The following is a 25,140-nucleotide window of genomic DNA, read 5'->3' as shown; positions in this document are numbered from 1 at the left end:
TCCCGTTGCTCTGTCCCAGCCCCTGCCAACCTAGCAGTTTGAAAGCACATCAGTGCAAGTAGATAAATAGGTACCACTGCAGCGGGAAGGTAAAACGGCATTTCCGTGCGCTCTGCTTTCCGTCACGGTGTTCCGTTGTGCCAGAAGTGGTTTAGTCATGCTGGCCATGACCCAGAAAGCTGTCTGTGGACAAATGCTGGCTCCCTCAGCCTGAAAGTGAGATGAACGCTGCAACCCCATAGTTGCCTTTGACTGGACCTAACTTTCCAGAGGTCCTTTTCCTTTACCTACAGTAATGCTGCATGCAACTGAAACAGTACATGGAGGAGGAGAGCTCGATGTGTTTTGTTGATGTGCACAAATGAGTCTTTTGCAAGGAAACCCCGTATGTTCATTCAGGCGTCAATGCAGTTTTGCAAAGCTGCTACTATGTCCTATCATTATTAGTATTGACCAGCATCACACATTGATTAAGAGACTAGTTGGTGTGTTTAGAATCTGTCCCTGGGTATACTGAATATATTGCCATATATTGGGGTGTCTTGGTCAACATAAATGATGTCTGCAGTGGGTCAATCCGCCTTCTGTAAAGAGGTGGAAATACTGTGCAGGTCAATGGTGATTTTCTTTCTAGCAGTTACACAAAGATGTCTTTGTTCCATATATTTGATTCAGAGGCTAACTCTGCACTGCAGAATTTCTCAAGGTATATAGTATGCAATTTTAATTCACTTTTTTTTTTTTTTTAGTTGGGGGAAGTAATCTGTATCTCATGCATGTTTACCAGTTGGGTCATAAATAAAGAACTCTCCTGCTACACAGTCTGCTCAAGATAAAACAATACAACTGAGGGGTTTGATTAGGACTGGAGTGTTGTTGAGAGTTTTTCTTCTCTCCTTTCATCTACAAGGCTAAACTGAATTACGCATGAAATGTCATTGGCATCATAATAAGAGTTGCTGTTAGTAAGATGGAGAGGCCAGGTCTCATTTAAAACCAGATTTCCAAATGCTTACATCTTATAAGGGACTTGTTTACAGTGCTGCTAAGAAGGGGCGGGGGGAGACATCACTTTGGGACAGACACCCCCAAACTCAGCCCTCCAGCTGTTTTGGGACTACAACTTCCATCATCCCTAGCTAACAGGACCAGTGGTCAGGGATGATGGGAGTTGTAGTCTCAAAACAGCTGGAGGGCCGAGTTTGGAGATGCCTGCTTTAGAAGATAGATAACTATACAACCTTTAGAAGACATCTGAAGGCAGCTCTGTATAGGGATTTTAAAAAATGTTTAATGTTTTATTATGTTTTTATTTATGTTGAAAGCAGCCCAGACTGGCTGGGGCAATCCAGTCAGATGGGTGGGGAATAATAATAATAATAATAATAATAATAATAATAATAATAATAATAATCCCTCACAATATTCTGGATCCCAGCTGGCAGGGAGGATAATCTGTTGTTGGACTACAGTTCATATCATTTTTGCCAGCTATCTGGCTGTGGATGATGGGACTTGTAGTCCAACTACAGAGACCATCTTTGCTGTACACATGTAAATCCTTTAGAAATATACCCAGATCTGTGAGTTTTTGGAGATGTTTTGTTTGGTGGAACAGTCATGGGAGTCTTTCTGACTCCTGCCCCAGAACTGCAATAGATTTGTAGTTCTAGGGGATTGGGGGCATTGATCACAGATCACCCACATCTAATTTTGTTTGGCTGTTTCTAAGGCAAACCCCCTAGTTTAAAGGAAATACTGTATATTCATTTCTCCTTTTATAATTTTCGAAAGAAGGAAGTTCATTAACCTCCCAAAGAGAGCGGTGCAGAAAATATATTGTGCAATATTCAATTGTTTTTAATTAATCATTTTCTTAAAATTGTGTATATGTATATATATATATGTATATATATATATATATATATATATATATATATATATATATATATAACCAATAAACCATCAAGGGGCTAGAGTTTAAGCACTTTCTCAGGATGGTGCAGCTCATTATTGTTCTGCCAAAGCTGACCTAGTGATGAAATATAGCCCTCTATACCAATTTGCATCTTAATGACTAGGAGACTGTAGTTCCAGTTACAGATAGGTAGCCGTGTTGGTCTGCCATAGTCAAAACAAAACAAATTCCTTCCAGTAGCACCTTAAAGACCAATAGGAGACTGTAGGTTACTCATCCAGTAAATGAAAGGCCTACCCTGCCTTGCATTGCTCCTTACTCCTGTGAATTAGTTTGCTTCTTTTAGCAGCACCCACTAAACTCCATTCCTTATGCCCTGTCTGCACCATATGTTTAAAGCAGTCCACTTTAAACAGCCGCTGCTTCCTGCAAAGAATCCTGGGAACTGTAGTTCGTTAAGGATGCTGAGAGTTGTTAGCAGACCACCTATGCCCCTCACAGAACTGCAATTCCCAGAGTTCCCTGGCAAGAGGGATTGATTGTTAAACCATTCCAGGAATTGTAGCTTTCCAAAGCATAAATAATAGCACATTTCAGACTTTTCTCTTTGTTAGAATTTAAGTTCAAAATAAATACTCTCAAGAGAGCAATAAATTGAACAGATCAATATGTAGTTAAACAGTAAGCATTGATTTTGATAATGGGATAAATTTTCAAGTAAGCAAGTTTAGGATTGCAGCCTTGTTTGGATTTTTGAGTTACATAAGGTCTCTGAATAGTGCCCTTTCTTTAGTTAAATCCTGGTGCTGCTGCAAGGGAGAGGGTGGGACAAGCTACCTGTTTGGGAGGAGGGCTTCTGGCACAGCCTAAAACAGCAGTTCCCAAACTCCACATCTGTCTGCCCTGCTGGACCACTTGAAAATGATTGATGATCTTTGAGAACTATTTAATGAATTTTCTGCCTATTGTAGCACTTGTAATGTGCCATGCTAGATGCTGCATGGTTTTTAATTATATTTTTATTGCTTCTTTTCTTTGTTACCTTGTCTTACAATTTGCATTTTAAATACAATTTAAAATCAATATGGTGTTTTTTTGTTGTTTTTTTTAAAAGCCTTTATATTTCACATTTCCACCAAGAAGCTCAAGGTGGCCTACAAATTTCTCCTATTCTGCATTTTACAACTCAGAACAACCCTGTAAAGTAGGTTAGGCTGAGAAGCAGTGACTGACCCAGTGAGAGCTTCATGGCACAGTGGGGATTTGAACCCTGGTCTCCCACCTGGTCCTAGTCCAACACTCTAACCACTACACCACACTGCTACTCTCATTTAATGCAAACATGCCACAGACCACCTGAATGGAGCTCACTGACTACTGTGGTTCACGGGCCACAGTTTGGGAACCCCTGTCTTAGGATAATGAATGGCGCCCCCATTTTATCATTTACACTTCTTTTCCACCAGGCAATGAAGTTCTTTGTGCTGTTTATCAAATCATAAACATAGTGCACTCAGAATAAACAGGTTCAGAAATGCAGGATATTGGCCTATATATACAATGTGAGCCTATGCTGGAGGGGCTCACAGGATTAACACCCCAAGAGAGTCTTGCTTCTCCCATAGCCACAGCCTTGGATCCCAGCAGAGATCAGGCATGGCTCTGTCACTCCAGTTGTCCAGCCTGCTTCCAGCTTCACACTTCTAGTTCACACACCAACTTTTGCCTTTGCCTTCTAACAGACAGCTGAGGGAGGCCCCCCCCATCTATTTCCCTTCTGGCACAGAGCCACTTCCTTTGCTACCTTAATGAGCCATACTTAAGGGGCCATTACCTCCCCAAGAAGCTGCCCTGGCTATTCCAGCAATTGAATTCTTGTTGGATCCAGGAATTAGAAAAGGGACTCAGGCATATAGCCTAACCCTGCCTCTCAAACTCACAACATTAAGTACTATAATGAAATATAAATTTACTTGTTTGCGTATTATATTTAAAGCAGTGGCGTAGCGTGGGGGGTGCAGGGGGGGCCGGCCGCACCAGGCGCAACATCTGGGGGGGGGGCACGCTCGCCGCCTCCAGAGTCGCCGAAGAGCCTCGGGCACAGGCTGTAGCAGAGCCCCATGTCTCGTGGAACCGACAAGCTGTGCGCACATCCGGGCTGAAGGCGTCCGGCAGGCAGCGACTCTCAGCGCTCGCCGCGGTCCCCGCGCATCAGGTCCGTGGAGGGCGCGCCAGGCAGCCCCTCCTCACAGCCCTGCCGCTGCTGCTGCTGCTGCAGCTACTGGGCCATGTTGCATTTTCCTCACCTCTCTGCCCTCCTCCTCCTCCGGGCAAGCGGCATCGTTTGGGCGGCAGCGCCAGTGGCAACTCGCCTCAGATCACCTGACACGGACCCGCCGCCGCCGCCATGGCTACCTTACCATAAATACCCCAGCCCAGGCAGCAGCAAGAAGAAGCTGGCAGCGGCGGCAGGTTAGGGGTTAGGGGGCGCAAATTACTTGCCTTGCCCTGGGTTAGGGGGCGCAAATTACTTGCCTTGCCCTGGGTGCTGACAACCCACGCTACGCCGCTGATTTAAAGCACTTTCATCCCCTCAAGGAATTCTGTGCCTCGTAGTTTGTTGAGGATTGATGGCAATTGCAACTCCATAAGGGTTTGCGGGTGGCGTTGTGAGTTAAACCACAGAGCGGGTGGTGGTGTGGGTTAATCCACAGAGCCTATAGCTTGCCGATCAGAAGGTCGGCGGTTTGAATCCCTGCAACGGGGTGAGCTCCCGTTTTACGGTCCCAGCGCCTGCCAACCAAGCAGTTCTAAAGCACGAAGTGCAAGTAGATAAATAGGTACCACTCCAGCGGGAACCTAAACGGCGTTTCCGTGCACTGCTCTGGTTCGCCAGAAGTGGCTTAGTCCTGCTGGACACATGACCTGGAAGCTGTACACCGGCTCCCTCAGCCAGTAAAGCGAGATGAGCACCGCAACCCCAGAGTTGTTTGCGACTGGACCTAGTGGTCAGGGGTCCCTTTACTTATGGGGTAAACTACAGTGCCCAGAATTCTTTGCAGGAAGAATGTGCTTCAAAGGTATAGCGCTGGCACACAACCGTCTGTCTTATGTTTTCTGCATTTGATACTTTTTTTTACTACGGGGTAAAAAATAAATAAATCAGCAGTACTTTAGCAGTAAGTAATGACACTACTGTAAATGCATTAAATGTTACAGCGTTTGAGGTTATTTTTTTAATGCCTATTAGCGGCATATGACACGCAGCGGCAGCGTGCGCCCTTGATGGAGAGGTACCCAAGCGAGCGAGGCTGAGGGCGCAAAGTGAGGGCAGCAGCTTCACTTGGCCAGCGCACATGTGCGGCTCCTTGGCACATGCTCACTTCGGACTGAGGTGGGCAGCGAGGGGAGGGGTGCGCGCGCGCTGAGCATGTGCAGAAGCGATTGCAAAAAAAAAGGGAGAGGGGGAAAAAAAGGGATTCTCATCAGATCAGACATCTTGGCTAACCGCGCGCAAGCAGCCCGCGCGCCCCGAGCTGCATTTCCCAGTCTCGCCGCGCGCGCGGATCCCCTTGCGCGGACGCCTGCCTTTGTGTGGCTGCGGGCGGGGAGGCGGCTCCGACCCGTCCCTCCCCATCTTCCTTGGGCTGCGCAGCAGAGCATCAGCCCTCCTCCTCCTCCTCCTCCTCCTCGGTCCACCTTATAGCCAGCCCCCTCCAGCTGCCCCCAGCTCGCAATTTATCTTAGTTCTTCCAGAGACAAGATGGCAACGCCGGCGGCTGTTAATCCACCCGGTGAGTAGCTGTGGGCGCTGCTGCTGCTGCTGCTCCTGCTGCTGCTGCTGACAGAAACGCCTTGGCTCGGAAGGTACCGGTGCGATCTCGCACATACACACGCACACCGGCCACCCCGCAGGGGTGTCCCCCCACCCCCACCCCGAGGGATGGCCCCCGGGGGGAAAGCATCGGCCCTCACCATCTGCGCCCTTGGTTACTGTCGCCCGTTGCTGCTACTAAGGTTCCAGGAGCCTGCAGGCTTCCTCGGGAGAAAGCCTCGCTGGACTCAGTGGGGCTTGCTTCTGAGTAGGCATGCTGATGTTCCCACGGATGCATCCACAGGGGGGACATTTATAATGTTCTAGCGGAGACCCAGGCGGCAGGCAGCCCCAGAATCCTTCCTTGACATATCCAGTTCTTTTGTCTGTTCTGATTGGCCCTTTGGGTGTCATCTTTCACACAATCTGATCTCTTTCTGGAAACCTGAAGGTGAGGGAGATGGAACCTGGGATGTTCAGCATGGGAAACATGTGTTCTGCCATCTGAGATAATAGGCCCTTCCCCTTACGGGTGCCAACTGATAAGTTAAAAACAAATCCCAATCCTGTTCCTTTCTTGTACGTGCTTGAAGTGCAGGATCTAGCAGGTGGAGCTTTTTAGTGTGAGGAAAGGATGAAAGTTGCCAGCTGCTAATCTCTGCAGATCAGGTATCTGTAGAAGGCACAGGAACTGGGGATGCTTAAAAAGTTGGCAACTTTGCAATCCACTTCTTCCTCCATTGTTTTGGACAAAACTGATCAACAGGACTGGCACTGAGTCCAGAACAAATTCTGTAGGAGCCAGTCTCCTGCAGCTATTGAGAAATGCAGGCACCGGCCTTTACATTTGTATGAGCCCTGGAAGAAATGTTGGCCTTTTGTGATTATGTTCTGAATCTGTTGACCAAGAAACCCCCTCAGACCTTCATGTCCTCCTTTGATGGGAGGCAATTTCTGCACTAACTTCATCAATAGTTTCATGCATTTTTAGAATTCAGGAGGTTTGATGGATACGGAACCTAAATCAATTCTGCCATAACTTTATGCTTCTGTCTTCTAATAATTATTATTTTGGGGGCAGGGAGAGAGAATTTGTGACAAGTGTGTGTGTGTTTGAAAACTGTTACTGCAGTATGGGCCAGCTTTTATGGCAAGTGTGTCACATGTTTTCCAAAGCCTAGGATGGTGGCACTTTGATTTTAAGAGAGGATTGGACAAAGGCATGGAGGAGAAGCCTATTGGTTGACTACTAGCCAGGACGGCTGTGTGTTACCTCCAGCACTGGAGGCAGTACACCTCTGAATGCTAGTTACTGGGTACCAGGGATGCGGGTGGCACTCTGGTCTAAACTACTGAGCCTCTTGGGCTTGCTGATCAGAAGGTTGGCGGTTTGAGTCCCTGCCTCAGAGTGAGCTCCTGTTGCTCTTTCCCAGCTCCTGCCAACCTAGCAGTTCGAAAGCATACCAGTGCAAGTAGATAAATAGGTACTGCTGCGGCGGGAGGGTAACCGGCGTTTCCGTGAGCTCTGGCACTCATCACACTGTCCAGTTGTGCTAGAAGCAGTTTAGTCATGCTGGCTACCTGACCTGGAAAGCTGTCTGTGGACAAACACCAGCTCCCTTGGCCTGAAAGCGAAATAAGCACCTCAACCCCATAGTTACCTTTGACTGGACTTAACCATCCAGGGGTCCTTTACCTTTACCTTTTTTACTGGGGACTACAAGTGGGAAGAGAGCTGTTCTGCTCTCATGGCCTGCTCCCTGGTTTCCCACAGCCATCTGGTTGACCACTGTGAGAACAGGATGCTGAACTGGTCCAGCAGCAGTGCAACTGCAACTCTATGCTTCAGCACAGCCTGTGTTCCCTCATGCTGTAGCCTAGGAGTGCCATTGCCTCCCTCTATCCTTGACACAGGTTGCCCATCCATATTCTATCAAGCTTCTCCTTAACACCCCTCCCTTTCAAGCCAGGGGTGGGAAACCCTTTTCCAGCCCGAGGGTCACACTCTCTCCTAGGCAACCTTTCAGGGGCCACAACCCAGGGGTAGTGGAGATAGAAGCAAATGGGGGAGGCGCAATGAATGTACATTTGTATACCTTTGTACACAGTGTTCAAATTTGGCCAGGTGCCAGGTGCATTTTGCACCTGACTATCGGCCACTTGCAACCAAGTGAAGATACCTGAGCACCAGGATGGCACCTGACATCTCCACCATCTGGAGCAGGGCTGGATTTAGGTTTGATGAGTCCCTAACCTCCTGAAGGTAATGGGGCCCTTTATATGTCCAGCTGTCCTTTGTCAACAACAAATTGTCACTGTTTTTTATGTTGAATATTTGCTATATAGTAATTTATGGACCCAATAGGTATCTAAAGCCATTTGTTTAATGTTTGATGCATTACTGTATTTTAATATTTTGTTGGAAGCTGCCCAGAGTGGCTGGGGAGGCCAAAACTAATATAATTAATCATGTTATTATTATTATTTCTTGCCACATTGTTTTTATCAGTTTTCCAAATTTTTACAAAATCAGCCACAAATTGAGACACATTTTAAGTCAGTTTCCCCCCAAAATTGGTTTCCCACACTTGGTTCTTCATGTGTCCAAGATTTCCTCTGGTCGCTGCCTTCAATTAATTACTGTATTTTTTGCTCTATAAGACTCACTTTTTCCCTCCTAAAAAGTAAGGGGAAATGTGTGTGCGTCTTATGGAGCGAATGCAGGCTGCACAGCTATCCCAGAAGTCAGAACAGCAAGAGGGATTGCTGCTTTCACTGCGTAGCGATCCCTCTTGCTGTTCTGGCTTCTGAGATTCAGAATATTTTTTTTCTTGTTTTCCTCCTCCAAAAACGAGGTGCGTCTTGTGGTCTGGTGCGTCTTATAGAGCAAAAAATACGGTATGTAATTCAATGGACTTCATTGGAAGGAAAACATGAATACCATGCACAAGACAACAAAATTACTTATGGACTGAAACCACAACAGTAGTTTGCATTGGCTTACATGATTTGGGTTCCAGACTATGGACGATCGTGTAGATTATAGTGGTTTTTCTCTCTCCTTTCTGATGGAATTCTCCCAACATCCCTAGGTGTGGCCAGCTGATTCTCTCCAGATGTTGTTGGAATATGACTCCCGTCATCCCTGAGTCCGTTGGCCATGATGAAGTCCAGTGTTCTTTCCTCTGAAAGTTCAGGAACAAGCAGCCTAATTAAAGGGCCCCTGCTCCTGCCAACCTAGCAGTTCGAAAGCACGTCAAAGTGCAAGTAGATAAATAGGTACCGCTCCGGTGGGAAGGTAAACGGCGTTTCCGTGTGCTGCTCTGGTTCACCAGAAGCGGCTTAGTCATGCTGGTCACCAGTGGCGTAGCGTGGGGGGTGCAGGGGGGGCCGGCCGCACCGGGCGCAACATCTGGGGGTTAGGGTTAGGGATAGGGTTAGGGGGCGCAAATCCAGGGTTAGGGGCGCAAATTACTTGCCTCGCCCCGGGTGCTGACAACCCACGCTATGCCACTGCTGGCCACATGACCCGGAAGCTGTACGCCAGCTCCCTCGGCCTATGAGGCGAGATGAGCGCCGCAACCCCAGAGTCGGTCACGACTGGACCTAATGGTCAGGGGTCCCTTTACCTTTAGCTTAATAGAACAAAAGCCTCAACGATTTAACACAAGTCTAGGGCAATCATTGTTGGGGTCAAATCCTCTTGAATTCCGTGGAAGGACTTAGTCCTATGTAAAAGTGAAGACTGGATTGGTCTTCAGAACTGCAATCCTAATGCTGTGTTACTAGCTGGACACATTGGGACTTACTTCTGAGTAAACACACTTAGGATCAGGCTGTTAATCAAGGAAGAATCTTGACATTTGCCCGTTTTATGACCCTTAAAAATCTGCCAAGGTTGAAGCGGAGCCAGTTCTCTCGGTGAGGAGTCCTGCGCCATGACGATTAGTCCAAAACAGATCACTGGCCTGGAGATCCATTTTTAATTAGAAATCTTTAAATCTTTAATTAAAATCAATATTTGATGAAAAGATGATGAAATGCATATTTCCTAGCCTATGTTTTCATGCCTTTTTTTTTTTTTCTAAAAAAAGAATATTTAAAAGGTGGAATTCGTTTTACCTCCATAAAAGCCAAGTGAGTAGATGCAGAAAAGCGAAATGGTGAACGGTTTTGTTTTTCCTATTCTTAATTGCAAGTAGACCTCACAGGATCAGAGATCTTGTTCCAGCAGCTGATCTTTCCCATTTTCTATGGGTTTTTAAATGAGAGTTCTCAAACTGAGTTTAGGAGCATTTTAATTTTAACCAGTTCTCAAAGATTCTAAAGTTGGAAAGGACGACTCCAGAATCAGACGCTGTGATCTGACATACAACACAAACCTACTGTATGCATGTTTACTCTGGAGTAAGTCCCACCATGTCCAGTGGGTTTTCAGGGGAGCGGTGGATTGAACTGGGATAGTTTCATATTGTCTTTACCAATTTAGCATGTTCATTTGACTTATATTTAGAAAGCAGAACTAAACAAAAAAAGCACACCACATTAATTTCCCTGTGCTGTATTATATTTTTCTTTCCCAGTGACCAAAGCAGTTGTGCGAAATGCATGGCTGTGAATGGGGGGAAAAATAAAAATGCATTTATAGTACAATCCTATGCATGTTGGCTACTCAGAAGTAAGTCCCACTGAGTCACTTTACTTAGGTTGCAGCCTTAGTGTGGTTTAAATGTTCTTTACTAAAACAAATTCAAAACCCTACATGGAAATGTATTTTGATTGGAATGATTCTTAAAGTATTTAAAGACTTTCCAACTTAATAACACAAATTTCCCTTGTTCAGATTTTAAGGGGTGAAAGGCCATGAAAGCTGATAACATACTAAGTTTAGGGACTTCGTAGGGATAGGAAGGATGTGGGTGGCGCTGTGGTCTAAACCACAGAGCCTAGGGCTTGCCAATCAGAAGGTTGGTGGTTCGAATCCCTGCGACGGGGTGAGCTCCCGCTGTTCGGTCCCTGCTCCTGCCAACCTAGCAATTTGAAAGCACGTCAAAGTGCAAGTAGATAAATAGGTACTGCTCTGGTGGGAAGGTAAATGGCGTTTCCGTGCGCTGCTCTGGTTCGCCAGAAGCGGCTTAGTGATGCTGGCTACATGACCTGGAAGCTGTACGCTGGCTCCCTCGTCCAGTAAAGCGAGATGAACACCGCAACCCAGAGTCGTTCGCGACTGGGCCTAATGGTCAGGGGTCCCTTTCCCTCTAGGGACAGGAAAACTGAATAATTATAGATTTGACTATGATTGCATCCATTGTTTTATTGATTAATTTAATGAAATGATTAATGCATTTCTAAAAATGGAATTCATGTAGGTTCAACAACAGTCTTTTGCAGTGCTGAGCTTGTGTGGTTGGAAAACTTGCATGTAAGGCATGGTTTGTACGTGTGATCCTGCAGTTTGATCTCTCATGTTTAGTGATTTGGATGGGAACACAAAATTTTACAGCGTTTCTATCTCTGCTTTCCCCTTTTTGAACCAGAACAGTTGAAGTCTTGGGTACAATAGACTTTTCTTCATCTCCAAGTTATGCTGAAGTTGGCAATAAAATTTTAAAGTGTGTAGGAAGCCTAATATGTATTCTTGTAAAGACTGAGATTTCTGTCTCATTAAATTAAAGGGTGAGACATGAAATGAAAGAAAGGTTAAATGCAGCCTACACAAAAACTCATGAAGGTGTGGCTGTTTTTTTCAAGAAATTATGCAATCATTTGAATTTTCTCTGGGTTCTGTGGTTCAATTTTTTTTTGTTCAGGCCATAATTCCTCTCAATTTGAGAGTCACGTTTTGGTAATTAAGCAAAATGTGATGGGTTGCAAATGGCAATCTAAGGTGCAAGCCTACGCATGTCTACTCAGAAGTAAGTCCCGCTGAGTTCAACAGAACTTACTCTCAAGTAAATGTGTGTAGGATTCCAGCCTTAGGGTTGGTTCACCCATTGTTAGATCTGCTCAGAGTAGAGCCATTGAAATTAACAGATGTAATTCAGCCATGCCCATTCATTTCAGCAGGTCTACTCTGAGTAGGACTAAGATTGGCTACCATCTTTTGTATCTTCCTTGGTCTTATGCATGGGTAGGCAAACTAAGACCCGGGGGCTGGATCTGGCTCAATCGTCTTCTAAATCTGGCCCACAGATGGTCCGGGAATCAGCATGTTTTTACATGGGTAGAATGTGTCCTTTTATTTAAAATGCTTCTCTGGGTTATTTGTGGGGCATAGGAATTCGTCCCCCCCCAAAAAAAAATATATAGTCCAGCCCCCCACAAAGTCTGAGGAACAGTGGACTGGCCCCCTGCTGAAAAAGTTTGCTGACCCCTGTTATGAAACAAGAAAGATGGGGTTGTAGTCAATCTTAGTGCTACTCAGAGTAGACCCATTGGAACTAATGGATGCAGCTAACTTAACTCTGGCATATTCAGTCGGTCTGCTCCAAGTAAGACTTAGTTGGCTACAACTCAGAGCAATAAAAAGTGAGATAATATACCTGCTAGGCTTCTAGGTGCATTTTTGGACTACATAGGACTGTTATTTGGGAATAAGGGTGGGACCAGGGTACCCCCCCCAGGACCACATGTGGCCTCCAACCTCATTTCATGTGGCCCTTGACCTGTTACCAAAAGCTCTCTGCAAGTAGTTGGTTCAGATCTGTCGAGAATGAATGGGCAAGGCCTGTAGCTCAGTGGAAGAGTATCTGCTTAGGATACAGAAGGCCCCTGGTTAATTTCTCAGCATCTCCAGATAGGGTTGGGGGAAGATCCTAATCTGATATCCTGGAAAGCTGCTGGCAGTCAGAGTAGACAATACTGAGTTATATGGACCAATGGTCTGACTTGGTAGTGGGAAGCTTCCTATGATTCTGGGTAGCTTGGGAGGAGCAGTTTGGCACCATCCCGAATGACACTGTCTTCCCCAAATTTAAGACCCAACTCATCAGAACTTGCTATGTCTTACACATATTTGATTTCAATATACCGTAGTTTTCACTCCATAAGACGCACCTAGTTTTTAGAAGGGGATTGCAAGAATTTTAATATTTTTTTTTTAAAGGGAGCGCTGAGCAGAGCTAGGTGCGTCTTATGGAGTGAAAAATACGGTATATTGAAATCAAATATGTGTGTGGTGCTTGCAGGCTTTTCCCCAGGAGGGAGAAGGGCAGCCAGTCAGTCCCTTCTCCCTCCTGGGGAAAAGCCCGCAAGAGCCGCAAGGAGCATAAGATGCACACACATTTCCCCTTACTTTTTAGGACGGGAAAAGTGTGTCTTATGGAGCGAAAAATACGGTATGTTTATATCTCATTCTTCAATCATGCTTCTGTTACTGTCCACACCCCGTGGTAGGATACTTTAAACTGATGCCTTTTGTGATGAATATAACCAAGGAAGTATTATAAAAGACATTTATTAGCTGATTTCCCAAGGTTTAAGGAGTTAATAGTTTAAAACAGAACTTTAAAAATGCAGAAAATGCCGATTTAACAGCACCAGGAACACCCAAATATACTAAGCAGCCAAGCCGATAGCTACTGTTTTGCTAAGGTAAAGGTAAAGGTACCCCCGCCCGTACGGGCCAGTCTTGACAGACTCTGGGGTTGGTGCGCCCATCTCACTCAAGAGGCCGGGGGCCAGCGCTGTCCGGAGACACTTCCGGGTCACATGGCCAGCGTGACAAAGCTGCATCTGGCAAGCCAGCGCAGCACACGGAAACGCCGTTTACCTTCCCGCTAGTAAGCGGTCCCTATTTATCTACTTGCACCCGGGGGTGCTTTCGAACTGCTAGGTTGGCAGGCGCTGGGACCGAGCAGCGGGAGCGCACCCCGCCGCGGGGATTCGAACCGCCAACCTTTCGATTGGCAAGCCCTAGGCGCTGAGGCTTTTACCCACAGCGCCACCTGCGTCCCTGTGACTGTTTTGCTGTTTTGTTTCTAATTATTTACTTGTTTTTATCCTGTTTTCTGTCAACCATCCTGAGATCTTATGAGGAAGGGTGGTGTATAAAACTAATAAATTAAATTAACTTAAAATAATTACAGTGGTACCTTGGGTTAAGAACTTAATTCGTTCTGGAGGCCTGTTCTTAACCTGAAACTATTCTCAACCTGAGGTACCACTTTAGCTAATGGGGCCTCCCGCTGCCACTGCGCCACCGCCGCACGATTTCTGTTCTCATCCTGAAGCAAAGTTCTTAACCTGAGGGACTATTTCTGGGTTAATGGAGTCTGTAACCTGAAGCATCTGTAACCCGAGGTACCACTGTACATGGAGCCTAGGTCAACTTTCTTGAAGTCTAGGACCGGCCTTAGAACCTTGGTATGCTCACCTTTAGAAGACAACATGGCCCTTCCAGACGCAGGTTAAACCATTCTTCACTTAATTAGGCTTTTGTAGAATTTGTTAGCACAAATTCTCTGCAGTTCCTGGTTTTGTGTTTTGCACACCATAGCTCAGTGGTAGAGCACTTGCATTGTGTGCAAAAGGTACCAGATTCAATTCCTGGCACCTCCAGGAGGAACTGGGAATGTCCACTGCTGGAAACCCCAAAGTACTGCTGCTGGCCAGTGTGGACAATAGTGAGTTAGATGGGCCCAGTTGTCTGACTTGGAATAAGGCAGCTTCCTATGTTCCTATTCGATTTTTAAAATGTTGTCGGAAAATATTCTGCTGTGTTTTCAGAGGCCATTGTTGCAGTTTCATATTGAAAGGCAGTACAGTGGTACCTCAGGTTAAGTACTTAATTTGTTCTGGTGGTCCGTTCTTAACCTGAAACTGTTCTTAACCTGAAGCACCACTTTAGCTAATGGGGCCTCCTGCTGCTGCCGCGCCGCCGGAGCCCAATTTCTGTTCTCATCCTGAAGCACTATTTCTGGGTTAGCGGAGTCTGTAACCAGAAGCGTATGTAACCTGAAGCATATGTAACCTGAGGTACCACTGTATGAGAATCTTCTTAGTTAAAAGAATCTTAGGAGCAGTTGGATGAGACCTGCCATGTCTCATTTAGGAATCACAGAGTTCCCACCTCTGCATGGGATTGTCTGCAAGAAGCTCAAATACGGATTTATTGTATTGCTGTTATTGTAGCGTTGTGACTTGGCTTTTAGCACAAACCATCGAACAATGTCCAGAAATCCACTGAACTTCGTCCTTGGGGCTCAAGCAGGGTGCTCTATCACGTGAAATATGAGCTGCGATGCGGCTCAGTTGCGAGCAAAAAGACTTGCCGGTTTGCAAAATAATATTTTTGCTGAGATCATGCCAACTTAGCATGAGCAAGTGAAGAGGCTGTGAACAGAAATATTTTCTGCCTAGGAACTTCATAACTGACTGTGTGTGTGTGTGTGTGTGTGTGTGTGTGTGTTGAGGCCAGCCATGCGTTACTTCAAGTCATCCAGTGATATAGCTTTTAATTTTAAAACTGTCAGCAAAACCATAACTTGTGATAAAGGGCAGCAATTTCTACTGACATTTTTTATTTACAGGGTAGGAGAGTGAAGTGTGGGGGGGCGGTTACAGCTTTTTCCTTTTTTAAAAAAGGAGACACAGGCTCCAGAACCTTCTTGATGCATGCCCATTTTTAGAGCTTTATAGCCGCTGAGAGCGATTCTTAAATCTGGGCGTATAATTTTTATTACAGAGGCCTAAATTAGGCTCAGGTTTTGAGGAGTGGTGCAGACATTATGGTAATTCTTTAACCATGTTTGAATAGCCTGCAAAAATGGCCTTGTGGGGTAAGGCCCATTGGACTGTATGTCTGAGTAAACCTGTTTAGGGAAGCTTTTAATGTTTGATGTATTACAGTATTTTAATGTTTTTTTGGAAGCTGCCCAGAGTGGCTGGGGAAGCCCAGCCAGATGGGCGGGGTATAAATAATAAATTATTATTAGTAGTAGTAATAGTAGTAGCAGAATTGTACCGCATGTCAAAGTTATGCCACTAATTTAGACAGTTAGTTGTTTTAAGGTGACAGATTTTTGCCATAATATATATACTTGCGTATCTTACATTTATAGCCCATATTTCTTCCATCAACGAACCCAACGCAGCATATGTTGACCTTATCACAGAATCATAGAATTGTAGAGTCGGAAGGGAGCACAAGGGTCATCTAGTCCAACACCCTTTTCACCCAATGTGGGATTTGAACCCACAACCTCGATATTAAGAGTCTCATGCGCTGCCAACTGAGCTGTAGGTTTGCACAGCAGGGTTTATTGTGCTTTAAAATGAGGTGTCGGTACTCTTAATCAATGTGCTGCGGGTGGCATGTGTTTTCCTCATGTGTTAGGATGTATACATTTGCCTTTTTGCAAAATTATGAAAACCATTTTTATTTTTAAAAAGCGGATTAGTTGGTGCAATAGCAAATCACCCACCCCAACCCCCAGGAAAATGGAAGGCCTCTGAGTTCAAATACCAGAATATTGTGGGCCTTATTGATCCTTGGGAAACAGAGACTTTTCTCCATTCTTTCAACTTTTGCCCAGTTCTCCAAAGCTACCTTACTTTTTTCTTGCCTCTCTTTTTCTCTGTTCCCATTTCCTTTTTTTTCTGCAGTTCTCCTTTGCTACAATCTCCTTGCTGTTTCCTTTCTCCAACTTTCTCCCTGCTTTTTTGCTCAGTTCCTACCCCCCCGCCCCCGCTCCTTATCCAAATCCTTTTACAGCTACTGTAGCTACCTGCCAGAATTTCTTGCAGGGATTGCAGCGCCAAGCTCAGCAGTCTTCTCTCTTCTCTGTTACCATTGTTTAAATATAAATGAATGCTTGCCTTGTACTACAGGCCCTCTGGAGTGCTTAAACAGCACTCAAGGAAGTCCCAGTTCTGATCAGCGGGGAGAGACGGCCAGCCAGCTTTCTCCCAAGGGGAAGGAGAAAGTTGTTCACCAATTTCTGAACACCAATTTCTCTCACCCCCTCCTTTTGAAATAGATGACATATGTGAAAGTTTTTATTAACTGTTGGCCCAAGATCAGGAATGGCCTCCCCGCCTAGATCTGCACTCCTCAGATGTATTTATTTGCTTATTTTGTTACATTTATATATCACCTTTTCTTCTAAGGCAGTACAGTGGTACCTCGGGTTAAGTACTTAATTCGTTCTGGAGGTCCATTCTTAACCTGAAACTGTTCTTAACCTGAAGCACCACTTTAGCTAATGGGGCCTCCCACTGCTGCCGTGCCGCCGGAGCACAATTTCTCCTCCCATCCTGAAGCAAAGTTCTTAACCTGAGGTACTATTTCTGGGTTAGCGGAGTCTGTAACCTGAAGCGTATGTAACCTGAAGCGTATGTAACCCGAGGTACTACTGTATAAGCTAAGTGCCACCAAGCTTGCAGTTGCCAATACTAAATGTCTATTTGCCATTCCGGGGCAGCCCCATGCAGAACAATTCAGTTCTGCAGTAAAAAAAATAAAATAAATGCATACAGAAATGCGTATATTAGAAAGTGCATTTATGGATAAATTGCTTGCAAAAATGTGTATATTAAACCAAAAGGCATACAAAAGGCATGTATAATAAGAGAAGTGCAGAAAATTTATATTTTTGTGCATTTCAGATTAAAAAAATGCAGACTGATGCAGAAGTGAAGTGAATTGAACACAGGATTGGAAAAAAATAACAACTGAGAGAAACTGAAAAAAGGCAGATTTGTCCACCCCCAGCTGCAGAACAGTCTTTTCTTCTTGTGCACACGTACCAGGGGCCACAACCGCACTATGTATTTGAAGCACTGTGATATCACTTCAGCCGTCATGACCCTAAAGAATACTGGGAACTGTAGTTCATTAAGGGTGCTGAGAGTTGTTAGGAGACCCCTATTCCTCTTACAGGGACGTGGGTTAAACCACAGAGCCTAGGACTTGCCGATCAGGAGGTTGGCGGTTCAATTCCCTGCGAAGGGATGAGCTCCCGTTGCTCAGTCCCTGCTCCTGCCAACCTAGCAGTTTGAAAGCTCGTCAACGTGCAAGTAGATAAATAGGTACCGCTCCGGCGGGAAGGTAAACGGTGTTTCCGTGCAGTGTTCTGGTTCGCCAGAAGCGGCTTAGTCATGCTGGCCACATGACCCGGAAGCTGTACGCCGGCTCCCTCGGCCAATAAAGCGAGATGAGTGCCGCCCGAGATGGTATGTGTGATGTTGTTGGTATGTGTGATATTGTCTGGCCCCAACAACATCACACATACCATCTCGGGACTATTTAATTGCTCATCGTCTAACATTGTGTATGCCATAAAATGCCAACAGTGTCCTTCAGCTCTCTATATTGGACAAACAGGCCAGACCTTACGCCAAAGAATAAACGGACATAAATCGGACATCAGGAATCACAAGACAGAGAAACCAGTAGGAGAACACTTCAATCTCCCAGGACATTCTATACAAGATCTCAAAGTAGCTGTTTTACTACAAAGGAATTTCAGAAATAGACTGGAAAGAGAAGCTGCTGAATTACAACTTATCACCAAACTTAAAACCATGGAGAAACCTGGTCTGAACAAAGACCTTGGATTCTTATCTCATTATACATGACAAAGCCATTTTTCACCTTTTCACCCCTTGCTTTTTCCTGTAAGACCTATTGCAGTCGTTAAGAGTCGTCAACAGGCTCATCACAGCTATCTGCCAATCACCCATTCCCACCACCCTTCTGAGTAATACCCCTCCCCACCTTCTCACTATATAGAAGGGTCTGGAAACTTCTGTTTCAGTGTATCTGAAGAAGTGTGCATGCACACGAAAGCTCATACCAAGAACTGACTTAGTTGGTCTTTAAGGTGCTACTGGAAGGAATTTGTTTTGTTTTGACTATGGCAGACCAACACGGCTACCTATCTGTAACTACATTTCCCAGGTTTCTTCTGAGGGAAGCCACGAGTATTACAGAGGTATCATAGTATGTTAAATGTATAGTGCAGATGTGATCCATGTTTTTTTGGGGGGGGGAATCATAATTTTGCTTAAGAACATGCTGCAGGGTTCTGCAGACTACCCACCTGACATTCAGTGCCCCAGGCACTTACATCACTTATTCCACTAAAACCAGCAGAGAGGAGGAAATGTTTAATTACATGGTTTCCTAGCAGATGCTTTGAAACATTTATGGTGTCCCTCCCTTGGTGCTCAGAGTGGCACACTATTTAACAACTTTCTTTGTACCATTGTTTTTAATTAAATATTCTAGCTTGACTTTTTATTTTTATTATTCGTTGTTGTTGCTGCTGCTTCTGGTTTAACTGCTCTGCTTCCTCCCAGCCCAGTTGTAGGTATATTGGCTCAAAAAATATCTTGCTGGGTTCAATGGAGCTTATTCCATCCCATCTTAGTGCCTGTAGAGCTGGAGCCTCGGGGTGTTTGCTTTCATTTAGGCTTGATTTGAAGAGGCGGTTTCTCACTGTTGGAAAGATGAGGTCCTGAAATCTTTTCCTCACGACAATCGGTAGAGCAAAGAACCCCGCAAAGATAACCTGTTTGCCTTTTTGGTCTGTTTAGAGCGTGGGTGGGAAGGACAGATGGCAGGTTGGGATCTACTCATAGATCTCTGGGTGATTTGCAGTAGATCAGCAGGGGCTCCTGGCTCCCATTTGTCTAAGGAAGCAACAGGTGGGTCTCCAAATGCAAGTGTACACGTGTAGCTTCCAGGTAGACCAGCCATGGCTAACTTGCGGCCCTCCAGATGTTTCTAGAAGAAAAGAGCAAGAGAGACGGCCTAGGGACAGCACCAGGAACTGCTCCAGCACCACAGGGCCAATGGTCAATATCAGGAAGGAAGGAAGGAAGGAAGGAAGGAAGGTTATACAAAGGCAACATTGAGGCCTGCTCATGCTTGGCTTTCTCCTTCCACCACATGGGCCTTTGGCCATCACATGCTCAGTGGGAAGGAAGACGAGAGTAAGGGAGGCAGGCAGAGGCAGGCAGTGACAACATGGAGGCCTGGTCCAGTCAGGTTCTTCCCCACCTCAGTTCCAGTGCTAACTGTCACCATCTGTCCTGTTGGAAAGAAAAAGAGCGCAATGGATGTGGGCAAAGGCAGCATAGATGCAGACAGACAGACAGACAGACAGACAGACAGACAGACAGACAATGTGTGTCCCAGGGCCAGGGTTAGGGCTCACTGCCATGATAAAACTCTTCCTTCCACTCTCTCCTGCTACGCATTTGGTGTGCGTCGTCTGGACGTCTGCATAGGGCTATAGGGTTGAGTCCCTTTCCCAGCTCAGCAACATGGTATGTTGCAGTAATTTTCTTCAGTTAGATATTCCAGCCTGACACTCTTTTCATCTAGCCTAGTATTGTATACTCTTGACTGGCAGTGGCTCTCTAGGGTCTCAGGCAAGGAAAAGTTTTTCCTGGCTGACTTTTAACTCAGGTATTGAACTTGGGTCCTTCTGCATGCAAAAACAACAACAACACAAAAAAACCCAACATGCTCAGCCATGGCATTATAGAGCCAGTGTGGTATAGTGGTTAAGAGCGGCGGACTCGTAATCTGGTGAACCGGGTTTGATTTCCTGCTCCTCCACGTGCAGCTGCTGGGTGACCTTGGGCCAGTCACACTTCTTTGAAGTCTCTCAGTGAGGAGATTTCACCCCTCCCATATCCAAGAATCTCCTGACGAGTCTGCTGATTCTCCAGAGAGGAGGAGCAGTGCTTTGCTTTCTACTTATTCAGCTCCAGCACCAAGTCAGTCAGTCAGTCAGTCAGTCAGTCAGTCAGTCAGTGTGTGTGTCGGGGGGGGGGGGGAGAGAGAGAGACTGAGTGTTAGAGATCGTGTGTAGAGATAAGGTTGCTGCTAAGAGCAGCTGCAGACACTCAGTGCAGCATTCATTTATGCTTAGACCTATTTAACTCTGTATATAGTTTTGTATTATAGTTGTAGTTATAGAATAAAAGAAGATATTTTACAGAGCTGCTCTCCGAGTTGTTTATACACTGCCAGACTCTGCTATACTCTGCTGTGCAACGACTGTATTGTGGAAGTGAATCTGGTGCTCACAACTTTAAGCTGTGAGTCCACAGCACTTTGACGAGGTGGTCTCTGGAAGTGCTACCCAGCTCGCCTAGCCCAGTTGGGGTTGAAGTGCATGAGTCCAGTTGGTGACACTGGCTCAGGGCGATGCTGACACTCAGCCCCACTCACCTTAGAGTGTTTGTTGTGGGGGAGGAAGGGAAAGGAGAATGTTAGTCGCTTTGAGACTCCTTAGGGTAGTGATAAAGCGGGATATCAAATCCAAACTCCTCCTCTTCTTCTTTTTCCACATGTTTTTACTTGTGACCAATCACTATGGCCATTTAGCCACTGGAAAATGGTTCCAGAGCACACAGTAGAAGGAGCACCTGCCTGCTACAGACTAATGGCCCCCTCACATTTTGTGGGGTTTTTTTGTGGACACGAGCCAGGATTAATTCTGTTTTCTGTTAGATTCTCATTTAGGATTCCAGAACCATTATAGGCGATGCTAATGTGTGAGCGCTCCTCGATTCCTGGAGAAAGTTGGTTGACCTTAAAAGCGCTGCTGACTATGAATAACTTGGTTCAGTTTGCGAAAATGATTTACCTCTCTGTTTTGTGGATACATCACTCATGTAACAGGAAACACCGAAGTCAGCAGATAGGGTTTGACCCTTGAGGCAAAGTTTGTTACCTCACAGATAGTCAGTAGCCATGAAGGCTACACTTGCAAAAAGAAGAAAAACCAATCCTAGACCTCCTTGCCCCGAAATGTTGACTGGTATGTGGTAGGCTGAGGTGGAATTCAAGACAGAACTAAAATAATAGCATCCAAATGTGTTTCAGGCTTGTGTCAAATAATGTTTTGTGGATTAAATGAGGGGAAGAACCTTGTATCCACCTTGAGCTCCCTGGAAGAAAAAGGTGGGATAGAAATGCAATAAATAAATAAAATACTCTGGGTATTTTATATGCATACAACCCAAGGTATACAAAATTATATTTATTTATGAATATCTTCCCATGAGGTATCCCAAAACAAGTTACGGTGCGGTATAATTCTGCAAAATTCCTCCCATTTCCCTGTCCAATCTTCTTTCTTTCACTTGAATTATCATTCATTCGTTCTTTGCACACAACTCTCTTTGCATCTTTTCGCCAAAGCTCACTTGAGAACATTGAGTTCTTTTGGCGTGTCATTATCTAGGATTTTTTTTGTGTGGAGTGGTAGTTAGAAGAATGAAATTGCCAAATCTGACAGCCTGTGGTGTTTTTTTGTGTGGTTTTTTTGGTTTGTCCTTTGCTCTTGTTTTGCATGTGAAAAGGCTGGTTTGCTTTTTGTGTGTGTGTCCATTCTGCAAACAGAAATGGGGGAGGGAAGGGCCTGTTTTGTTGATTTATAGATGAGTATTTAGCTTGCCTGTAGTACCTTATTTACACTCGGATGCTTTTAAGGCCTCTATAAAAGTGCACTCTTTATGCCTTTTGGAAAGGGAAAGCCTCTTTTTGAATGCAGCCAGAATCATTTCCAGAAAATTGGGGTAGGAAATAATTTTTGGGAGCCATAGCTCAAAGCATTTTCCAGTGAAAATGCTTAGGTAGCAGGTACAGTGCGAAACTTCAGCATGAGAAACCTAGATTGCTCCTGGCAGTCAGAGCGTCGCAATACAGGCTTACATGGCCCAGTGGTCTGTTTTGTTTTAAGATAGCCTCCTGCGATGCGGTGTTCAGCTGCGTTGTATCACAATTAGACAAAATACCTATCCTAGTAATACAGTTGTTTTTACTGGAATGAATGGGCAGTCTTGATAAAAGTGCCCTGTTTCAGAAATTGGAATCAGTACAGTGGTGCCTCAGTTTTCGAATATAATCCATTCTGGAAGACGGTTTGACTTCTGAAGCATTTGAAAACCGAAGCATTTTACTTCTGGAAAACTCCATACGGAAGCCGTGTGGCACGTTCGACTTCCAAAAGCGTTCAAAAACCAAAGTAGTTACTTCCGGGTTTTTGTCATTCGGAAACCGAAACGTTCGACTTCTGAGACGTTCGAAAGCCGAGGTACCACTGTATTGCAAAATATTCAGTTTAATGGGCCAGGAGTCGGCTTCACCTGTTGAACAGCAGCCTGAAGGTGCAGAAGGCGAAGTGATTCCACCTGCTGCTGATCAGCCTTCTTGCTCCTGATGAGAACCAGCTGGCTTCAGCTTTCTTAAGCAGCTTTTCCAGCCTCAGTGAGTTGCTGGAAACAACATTTGTCATTCCTGACTAAGACCTTGCTGCTTCTTGATTCGTGTGACCTTGGACCCTCGGGTTTCTTGATCCCCGGATCATCTGACTATGTGAACTGAGATACTTCTGACCTTAGCACTGGACTGGACCTTGTATATGGACTCTGCCTCCAGGAAAGTACCCCCCTGAGACTTTGCTGGTGGGCTGGTTACTCTTTCCACTGAGCTGTGCCATGGCTGGCAGCACAGGATTAAGACATTCAGGCAGGCAGCCATATTCTGTTGAAAAGTCATAAGCCCTAGCCTTGCTATTGTTCTTCTGGAAGGAGAGTTATTTTGGCTTTATGTTTGAAAATATTTGGGTCCTCAAAACTGAGGGCTGAATATGTGAGAACAGGATAGGCACCAGTGTTAGTTGGAAGACACCAGCTGATGGCAAAGCTATATGTGATGTTTCTCACAGAGGACTGTATCCAACACTAACCCTACTCATAGTAGATCCATTAAGGTTAATCGCCACAACTACCTTGAGATCATTAATTTCAATGGGTCTAGCACTGGTACAACCGGTAGTTTGCCTTTGTGCAGTTATTTTTTCCTAAAGGGAAATAGTTTGTTTGGGAAACTGGATTGGGACCAAACAGGAGGGAAACTTTAAACTTTGGACATCACTGTGGTTCTGATTGAAATCTTCCCCCTCTGCTTGCCTCCTTTCCCATTGCTGTTAATGGGACCTTTCCTCTTAATGTGTGGGACAGCCGCACTGAGTTCCACTTGACATTGGGGGGCTCATCATGTGCGTGTGACATCATGTGCGCAACACACACGTGTGATGTCACACACATCGGGAGGAGTCTGCGAGGCCTGCTGACGCCATGGGGGAGGCTCAGGGAGGCCCGGCCCCTCATGATTGGCTGGGCTCGCTCACATACTTTGGGGGTGGCGCATAGGGTTGGTGCCTATGGTGTAGGATGATTTTCATAGAATCATAGAGTTGGAAGAGACCACAAGGGCCATCGAGTCCAACCTCCTGCCAAGCAGGAAACACCATCAGAGCATTCCTGACATATGGTTGTCAATCCTCTGCTTAAAGATCTCCAAAGAAGGAGACTCCACCACGCTCCTTGGCAGCAAATGATTGTGAGAGTATAGTAAAGGCCTCTCTCCCCACATGCAAGTCCTGATCCAGCTTGTTCCCGCTCCCCCTCAGATACTTATTTTAAAAAGAACTTCTATACAGAAACAAACTACACGAGCAACATAATGTTTAATGCAGGTTGGATAAAAATAAATGGTTTTTAAAAAATAAAAAACCAGATTTTTAAAATGTAAATCGGATTTTTAAAATAAAATGCTTTTGGAGGAAAAATCTTTCTAAAGATAGTTTTCTATTTAAGTTACATTATAGTCCAAAGGCTATTCATCAGGAAATAAGGATTTGTTTTAAGTTTTTCATGTGTGCTAAACCTCAGTCTAAGGTTTGTTTGTTTTTTTTTAAAAAATTGTTTAACTACATCAGTTAACAAACATGGATACATATGCTATAATGTTACTGTTTTAGTTAAATAAATCTTGTAAATTGTTATTAAGGAAATGGTTATTTTTCTCCTTCCAATAAAGTACAGCAGAAAAGTTGTCCAAATATAAACAGTTAACTTATTAAACCTCACAATAATTTCATGATTTTCTGTCTCTGTGTTTCTAATAGTGTAACCAAATCAGTAATTTTTGATATAACTGTAAAAACTACTCTGAAAATTTATTATTCCAAAAATGAAACCTTCATCTGGTTGTAAATATTAAGATTATACCAGCAAGAATGAGTCTGTCTGTAAAAAAATGATTTAAATCAAGTCTTACTGACTAGTGATTGAAATCGATTTGATTTAAATCAAATCCACTCTGGTTTAATGTGACTCTCAGAAGAGGCATTCATCCCAGGGGTAGAACCACTTCTACTGTGGCATCTTCCTCAACAGACACATGCGCATTAAGAATTTGGAAAGCCTTTGTGTGTGTCTCCCCCGCTTCAGAACAATTCCCCCCTCACATGTACTGGCTTGAGAGCAGTACATGTGAAAAGGATCTAGGAGTCTTGGTTGACCACAAACTTGACATGAGCCAACAGTGTGACGCGGCAGCTAAAAAAGCCAATGCAATTCTGGGCTGCATCAATAGGAG

The 25,140-nt window shown here is 44.9% G+C and overlaps 1 protein-coding gene across 3 annotated transcripts in view; it reads left to right on the top strand.

Moving 5' to 3' along the window:
- The first annotated feature begins 5,378 nt into the window (after positions 1-5,378).
- The window catches only part of ARNT2 (aryl hydrocarbon receptor nuclear translocator 2), a 155,010-nt gene continuing 135,248 nt past the window's right edge, over positions 5,379-25,140 (top strand). The window contains exon 1 of one of the 3 annotated variants that reach the window (XM_081838933.1): positions 5,379-5,712. In XM_081838933.1, the coding sequence (XP_081695059.1) occupies positions 5,682-5,712 (31 nt within the window). In that variant the 5' untranslated portion in view covers positions 5,379-5,681. Of the gene's footprint in view, positions 5,786-25,140 lie in introns of all 3 variants that reach the window. The other 2 variants (XM_081838932.1, XM_081838934.1) reach the window with 2 other exon arrangements.

This window comes from Podarcis erhardii (genome assembly GCF_964252035.2).
Source record: "Podarcis erhardii genome assembly, chromosome: 14".
In the NCBI taxonomy this organism is placed as follows: domain Eukaryota; kingdom Metazoa; phylum Chordata; class Lepidosauria; order Squamata; family Lacertidae; genus Podarcis; species Podarcis erhardii.
The sequence above is the reverse complement of the archived record's forward strand: the minus strand, read 5'-3'. Positions and strand labels throughout refer to the sequence as shown.